This window comes from Silurus meridionalis, chromosome 17 (assembly GCF_014805685.1).
Source record: "Silurus meridionalis isolate SWU-2019-XX chromosome 17, ASM1480568v1, whole genome shotgun sequence".
Taxonomy (NCBI): domain Eukaryota; kingdom Metazoa; phylum Chordata; class Actinopteri; order Siluriformes; family Siluridae; genus Silurus; species Silurus meridionalis.
Genome location: NC_060900.1, coordinates 1,713,329 through 1,721,576, shown reverse-complemented (window position 1 = coordinate 1,721,576; position 8,248 = coordinate 1,713,329). Strand labels below are relative to the sequence as shown.

Here is an 8,248-nt window from a genome sequence, read left to right as displayed (position 1 = left end):
GGCAGAACAGCAACTCACGGAACCCTGTCACAGATGAGCTGCACCTTCAGAAGGACCTCTAAACGCTATAGAGGTGCTGATGTTTCTTGTTCTCCACTCTGGAGACCCTGTGGTAGACTTTCCCCAAATTCTCATCTGGATCACCTTTCTTTCTTCTCCTTACACCTAATTAATAAAATCTGGAGCATGCCCATGTTTCGTTTTGTGTTTTTTATGGTTGCATCACTGCTGAGTCATGTTTTTTTTTATTCTGCAGAGGTTTCTTACTGGTCCGGTCTCGCATTTCCACCGGAGAAGAATGTTTTTTTTGGCAGGAAGCCATTCAGGAGTCATTGAGGAGCTTGTATTGTTCACGCAGAAACGTGTGAGTGTTAGTGTATGTGGAGTTTGTGTGGGCTGAGCAGGAAGCGCCGTGCAATTAATGCCACGTGTGGCGAAGGCGAAAGAGAGAGAGAGAGAGAGAGAGAGAGAGAGAGAGAGAGGGGACGTCGCGCCTATTTGACTAATCGAGTGGGATTTGTTTTGGGGCGTCGAAATAATACACGCACACGCGCGCGCGCGCAACCATTATAAATAGTTGCGTGTAAGGGAGAGGATGTGAGCTTTTGCAGAGCCTTTGGTTGAGCTGGATAACGAAGGATCGAGCAATGGAAGCGAACGGAAACAGCCGCACGGACGCACGCGAGGTGCGCGACTCGTACACGATGCTGGTGGAGTCGGACGCGTTTGCGCGCGAGAACAACCGCGCGCTCCGGCGTGATCTGTGCGTGAGCCGCGTCATCATTCTCGCCCTTCTGATGACCCACACCGCGTTCTGCGTCCTTCTGTACATCCAGCCTGCGTCTGGAGAGAAGGTGAGATCTGTTTTAATTGATTTCGTTTGATTTATTTCAAGCAACTAATTAACTAATTCAATAATTGGATTCATTTATGCAATGCTCGTAACAGTCCATTATCTCTGAAGTGCTGACAAATAATTATTAGATCTGATCTAATGACCATTACAAAAAAAACAACACTATAAATATTTCACATTTTTGCAATAATCTATGCATTCATGTTGATCCCGCATACAACCATGATCAGATTTTCCTTTTTATTTTTTTTGCCTCGAGACTGCATGCATTCCGACGGGATCTGATCTAAACAGCTTTGCGACCGTGCCAGCTCGAGCGCAAGTGCGCCGTCTGTGTGAACCGAAGCGCGCGCAAAAAAAAACAAAACAAAAAAAAAAAACAAAAAATTACAAAAGGAACACAAATTTAAGGTCGTGAAAGTCACTGTGAAAGTGCGCGTGCACTGTTGTCCCGACGGCACGCGGCGATCGTGGGATCCCCGCATCCGTGTTACATAAGACAATAAGACAAGAATGCAGTTTTCTTTTACCTCACTGGCCAAACAAACAAACAAACAAACAAACAAACCTACACTCTTTTGCCTGGAAGTAATCTAGTGTGTAATCTGGAGTCTAATCATGTGGGAGAGTAAATAAAGGTATGGAGGTGACGTAATGCGAGAATTGAATTCATGCCATGATAAATTCAGTTAATTATTTAATAATGGGGAATATTAAACTTGTTCCTGATTAATCTTTTATTCCGTTTATTAATCTGCTGGACTGCCGGATGAAGCACGTGCACGAGAGCAAAAGTTACTGTTTTTTGGAAATCAATCAATAAATCAGTCAATGAATGTTCTGTTTATTTGATTATTGACACACTGAGAGGTTTGTGTGCTCAAAATCCCGGCAATAAATTCTCAAGTCTGAACAGATTTATTCCGGTGTTTAGGAGGGATTTCCAGAAAGCGCGCGTGGGGACTTGCGCAGACTTGCGCGTGCTGTAAGTGTTATATAATATAATGTTATAAAATAAAATAGAAATAAAAAATAAAATAAAATAAAATAAAATAAAATAGAAATAAAAAATAAAATAAAATAAAATAAAATAAAATAAAATAAAATAAAATAAAATAAAATCACCTCGATCAGAGTGTGTTAGAACACGGAGCAGGTGATGTTCTGCAGCGATCTCTCTCTCTCTCTCTCTCTCTCTCTCTCTCTCTCTCTCTCTCCTTGTCTGTCTGTCTGTCTCTCTCTCTCTCTCTCTCTCTCTCTCTCTCTCTCTCTCTCCTTGTCTGTCTGTCTGTCTGTCTGTCTCTCTCTCTCTCTCTCTCTCTCTCTTGTCTGTCTGTCTGTCTGTCTGTCTGTCTGTCTGTCTGTCTGTCTCTCTCTCTCTCTCTCTCTCTCTCTCTCTCTCTCTCTCCTTGTCTGTCTGTCTGTCTGTCTCTCTCTCTCTCTCTCTCCTGTCTGTCTGTCTGTCTGTTTGTCTGTCTGTCTCTCTCTCTCTCTCTCTCTCTCTCTCTCTCTCTCTCCTTGTCTGTCTGTCTGTCTCTCTCTCTCTCTCTCTCTCTCTCTCCTTGTCTGTCTGTCTGTCTGTCTGTCTCTCTCTCTCTCTCCTTGTCTGTCTGTCTGTCTGTCTCTCTCTCTCTCTCTCTCTCTCTCTCTCTCTCTTCCTATGCTTGTTAGGTGTGTGTATATGTGTGTGTATTTGGGTGTATATTCGGTGTGTATATGGGTGTGTGTATATGGGTGTGTTTTCGGGTGTGTAGATGGGTGTTTGTGCGTGTTAGGTGTGTATTTGTGTGTGTGTATGGGTGTGTATTCGTGTGTATTCAGTTGTGAGAGCTTGATAGCTGTGTGAGAAAGACTTTGTATTTAAATGTGTGTTTCGGGAAGGAAAGGTGTCCAAGTGGTCAGATATGTTTTTAGAAAACACTGAAACACTCGATCAATCAGACGTTAATCAGAGAGCAATACTTTTCCCCCCCGGTGCTTTTTTTACTCAATAATCTCACAAATCATGGAGCAGTTTTTATAGAACACGAGCAGTAAGTCTCTAAATGATCCTCATGTTCCTGAAACGAATCATGAGCACCAAAATAGTGATGTGTAACTGTTTAATGCAAAGAAAACACCCAGTTAGTTTATTGCTTTCATGTTCTGTCACTCATTCTCTCCATCTTTTCTTTCTCCAAAGAATAAAGAAACCCTGAAGGAATCCTTGCACCTGGCACAAAAGGATAAAGGTAGATCTTCCCAAAATCCAGTACAGTACAGAATCTTGGCAGTGGAAATAAAAAATAGAGCAGACATGCAAAGACCTGGAATGCACATCTCTTTTTCTTCCTTTTTCTTTCTAGGAACAAATTATATCCAGAACCCTGATGACTATTGTTCTCCTCCTCTGCTGGCTTTAGTGGCGGGTAAATAAACACTTCCTACTGTTAAACATTGACATGTTTTTTTTTTTTGGAAAACTTTCTCCGGACGCACGGGATAGATGACATCTTGCTAGAGAGGCCTAATGAGCAATTATTACAGGAAGAAAGAAGTAGATAAGTTTGGCGAGTCTGACATCCGGTGCATTCATTTCTGCATTCTTTAGTTTAAACATTAATTAATATTAGGTAACATAGAAGTATGAGAAACTCTACAAATAGGATTTGCATAAAATTAGCATATTTAAAAAAAAATGACACAACATGTAAAATCTGTAATTAGGTGTGTGTACGGGTATGCAAATGGTTGGTGGAGTGTGTGTGTGTGTGTATATATACACACACATACACACAAAAACCTTTGCTCTATATACATATATTCAGTAGGGTTTAGATCAGAGCTCTACAGTAGCCACTCAAGAAAAAAGCAGATCTTCAAAAGCAGATCTTCATGGAGCTCACTTTGTGCACAGGTGGAACAGATTTGGGCCTCCAAGTTCAATTGAACTCCTGCATCCAAAGACATCTGTCTGTCTGTCTGTCAGACAGACAGACAGCTAAACTTGACTTATTTAACAATTAAATTACATGAAATTCCCAAACTGTGTCCCCAAAGCAACTGCTTAAAACAAACAAAATGACAGAATAATCAGCACAATGAATAATACATTGTCATATTTTTAGACATTTTCCCACACAGTTTTTGCAAACTGGAATAAACTGTTTGAAAGTGCAGTAAAGTGGTCAAGACGCAGTGTATTTTTTTTTTCCTGGAAGGTCACAGCTTTAAAGTCTAAAACGTCAGGAAAGTGGAGTAGGAGAGCTATGAAATATGAAGCATTTGGCTTGAGTCATCGAGGGACATGTGCTTTCGGGGAAACCTGCAAGATAAGCGTCACTCACACAGCTGATCGCGTTGCTTATGAAATGGGGTTTCTGCTTACGGGAGGAATGAAAGTCTCTTGTGGTTGATGATTAATGTTGGGTAAACACTGTACGGTGGACGAAAAGAGAGAGTGTGTGTGTGTGACTGAGAGAGAGAAAGAGAGAGAGAGAGCGAAAACGAGTGTTGCGTGAAACTGGTGCGTCAAGGCTATGATTTTGTGACATTCAATGACGTATAAAAAGTGTTTAATGAGACTATTTAACAATAGATGCTAAAAAAAGCCTAAAATTAGACCTCAGCTGATACTGGTGCTACTGCACTAGAGTACAAATCAAGTACAACAGAGTAGATTAGAATAAAGTACAATACAGTCGAGTAGAAAAGAGTGAAATAGAATAGAATGGATTATAATAGAGTTCAGTACAATAAAACAAAGTAGGGCATAGGAAAGTAGATTAGAGTAGAATGGAGTATCGAGTAGAGTTCAATAGAGAGTAGCTGAATAGAGTATAAAAGTGTAAGGTTGAGTAGAATGGATTACAAAGTAAAGTAGAATTGAATAGAAACTTTAGATTCGAGTAGAGTTCAATATTGAAGAGTAGAGTAGAGTATAACAGAGTGCTGAGTAGCTGATTAGAATAGAATAGAGTTCAGAGTAACGTAGAGTCGAGTAGAAAAAAATACAGTGGAGTAGAGTTAAAGAGAGTAGAATTGAGGTGAATGGTGTGAAGTAGAGTAGAATTAAATGTTGATGAGTAGTGAAATTCGCACAAGTTGCATACTGTGAAGAGATCATGAAATGATGAGCTTTAACAATATTATACTCCGTCTGTTCCTCCACCAGTTGAACCCAACAGAACATCTGGCAAGTTTTATATGAGGAACATTAACATCCGTCTGGAAGACTTCCAGTTGGGTGACAGCAACCAGTCTCTTCTCATTCCTTGTGACGGGAAGTACAGACTCGGCCTGCAGTTAATGTACAGCAGAAAGGACGACAATGAAGACTGCATCAGTTTGGATCAAAATATCTTTAAGAACTCCCCCAGTTACGAGGACAAAGACCTGCTTGTCCTGTCGGCCGCGGACACCTTCTGCTGCAAGGGCAAACAGCTCTGCCATAAATCCATCTACTCTGAGACCATCAGCGTTTTCAGCATGGGGGACAAGATCAGAGTAGAGAGCAACAACATCAGGCTGATCGATCACGGTGGACAACCAGGGACCAAAAACTTCTTTACGCTCCAATTAATTTCCAAAATATAATAAAGAGTATGGAGAAAGTTCTGACGCTCACACCAAGTCAAACACTAAAATAATCAAAGCTAACACAAGCTACTCACGTATAGCGAGTGTGATCGGACGGGTGTGACACTGTATTCCCTCAATGTTTCTCTCCCCGCTCTCGGCTACTATCCCAGAGTGCAATCAAGCGTGGGTAATGATTTAGCCGTGCTGTGTAGAGGCGAGGCGTGATGCTACACCACATACACTGAAGGTACACGTCCATTAACTTGCACTAACAAAACCATAACCAAACTGCTATGCTAGCATACATTTATTTATGCCATTACCTACATTAACATTCTATTCTATATTGTTCTACGCTACTCTACTCTCACGGTGCTAAACTGAACAAGTGCCATTTATGATTCAGGACATGTATCAAGGGAACATGACAACTTGCCATGTTTATTGGACATTCTCAAAAAACCCTACAAATATAAACAGCCAGAACAGGGACCTGCACGCGTGTAGACTTTTTGTTGCATCAGGTAAAAGAAATTGCGTCATAAGGTTTTTTCCCTTGAAAGCTAGACGCTAGTTCGGTTGCTAGCTGATGAATTCCATGTGCGTCTCTAATACACTTAGCAGCTAACGTACGCTTGCATAAATCAGAAAGCTGTGAAGGTTCCTTCTGAGAAACATCTACATTTCGAAGTGAAGTGTAAAGCTAACAGGGCGAAGTTAAACGGTTCATTTTAACCGTAGAACAACGAACAAAATTTCATGCTAATTCTAAAAGTTCAGAAAAACCGCTTTGGTCCATTTCAGCGGGATTTCTCACTTTATTCTTTTCAGGTATTGTGTGTTTCGTTTAGTTTTGTTTTTGTTCCGAAAGTTTGTATTATGTTAAAAAGACAAGCTATGTTTTTATCACTTGGTGCCACTGTTAATCATTAACTCAACCTATGTTCGCTTCTAGTCATGTTCGCTTTATGCAACTGCATCCATAAAATCTTTATTCACACAAATATAAACATATAGAAATAAATGTACTACTCAGGAAACAAATCACAAAGTGCTTCTGTGACACGTTTTTTGTTTTTCTTGTCCACGTAAATAATTTAATTAGCATTATTTTTCCACTATAGAAATATACACAACACACACAATGAACACAAAGGCCAAACCAGTGGGAAATCTGACTTTCTTACCCCCTGTACACAAAGCCACCTTCATGAAGATATGGGTTGCATGGGTTCGAGTGGAAGATCTGATCTCTCTACTGAACCATAGTGAAATAAAGTCTGAGTCTAAAGACTGCACCCCAGACCTTCTCACCTACATCCTTGTGACTGAATTAATTTTACACAAATCTCCTCAAAATCTAGTGGAACATTTTCCCAGAAGAGTGGCGCATTATATAACAGCAAATGGAGACTCGAAGTGGAATTTTGTTTTTAAAAATGCACATCCAAATTTTACAGTCAGGTGTCCACAAACGTTTGTCCAAATATTGTATGTGTGTCTAAAAGCTTTTTTCCTTTTTATACTACTGTATATCAGTATATTTATACAGTACTGTTGCTTTTCTGTAGTTCTCGCACTGTTTGAGCTCCTCAGCGGAATGTGTATTTTTCTTTTTGGATCTGTGCAAAATTTTGCTAAATCATAGGAATGTATATTTAAAAAAGTAAAGTTATTATCCTGTTGTTGTTTATTTTTTGCTGTGTATATACTATTGAACGAATGTTATACAAGTAACAAAAAAGGCTGTGTACTTTCTTTCATTATAATAATAATAATTATAATAATAATAAATATAATTGAGTTATTGTCAAGTCAAGTCTATTACGCTTTTTACAGTTTTGAGAATTTTAAGAGTTAAGGTGAATGATGTGTGTTTATCCCTGATGAGCAGCCATGGTGACTGTGGCAAGGACAAACTCCCTTAGATGTTCTGAGGAAGAAACCTTGAGTGGAACCAGACTTAAATGGGGAACCCATCCTCATTTGGGTGACATCAAGAGCGATTATAGTCTTTAAACAATACAGAATACTGGAAAGTAAGAACTAACATGAGCACTGGAATGTGTGATTATAAGTGATGTCCTTTCTACAGTCATTTAAAGTCATTTGAAATTATGGAACCAGGAGCTACTGAGCAACTCATAAAATAGCTCAACATTTGTGATCATCACACATCAGCAACATCAGCTTCTCCATGCCAGAGCCTTTAAACACTCAAAGAGGTCCAGTGTCCAAACTCCACATAAGGTGGGATCCAATTGGCACTGGTACGTCTCTAGATGGTTCGGGATGTTTGCGGGCATCTACTTCTTTAAAAGTTCATAATCTCCATGAGGTGGGACGTGACTGGGGCTGGAACAAACTCAGGAAGCCTCGGGATGGGGAGAGAAAGAGAAGCAGTGGAGAGGAATTAGCGTAGCTGCTGTTCATAATATTAACAGCACAAGTTGATAATATGCATGTGATCAGATGTCCTGGAGCACAAGGTTATGATGTGATGTGTGTTATGTGTAGAATTTGCTAAAAACATACGTCTTTAATCTGCACTTAAACTGGGAGAGTGTGTCTGAGCCCCCAACACTGTCAGGAAGACTATTCCAGAGTTTAGGAGCTAAATGTGAGAATGTTCTACCACCTTTAATGGAGTTTTGAGATCTGAAAAGCTTGACGGATTGTAGTGAGTTAGGAGACTGGAAAAATACATGAGATAAACCATTTAGTGTGTTGTAGGTAAGTAAAGTGGACAGTTTCCGGTACCTAGGCGTTCACCTCACACAGGACCTGTCTTGGTCGTGTCACACCAACACCCTGGTGAAGGAGCCCGGCAGC

General features: G+C 40.2%; 1 protein-coding gene across 1 annotated transcript; it reads left to right on the top strand.

The window, feature by feature from the left end:
- Positions 1–350: 350 nt before the first annotated feature.
- On the top strand, positions 351–6,463 carry si:ch211-158d24.4 (uncharacterized protein LOC560966 homolog). Its single transcript, XM_046872322.1, has 4 exons — positions 351–854; positions 3,039–3,087; positions 3,202–3,264; positions 5,010–6,463. Exons 1-4 carry the CDS (start codon positions 648–650, stop codon positions 5,429–5,431), a joined length of 741 nt encoding a protein of 246 aa, XP_046728278.1. The 5' UTR covers positions 351–647; the 3' UTR covers positions 5,432–6,463.
- The last annotated feature ends 1,785 nt before the right edge of the window (positions 6,464–8,248 follow it).

Bases quoted from the DNA above. Each gene is read 5' to 3' on its own strand.
- si:ch211-158d24.4 (XM_046872322.1), top strand. From the start codon at position 648: ATGGAAGCGAACGGAAACAGCCGCACGGACGCACGCGAGGTGCGCGAC. The intron at 855-3,038 runs GTGAGATCTGTT...CTTTCTCCAAAG, and splicing joins AGCCTGCGTCTGGAGAGAAG to AATAAAGAAACCCTGAAGGA. The intron at 3,265-5,009 runs GTAAATAAACAC...TTCCTCCACCAG, and splicing joins TCTGCTGGCTTTAGTGGCGG to TTGAACCCAACAGAACATCT.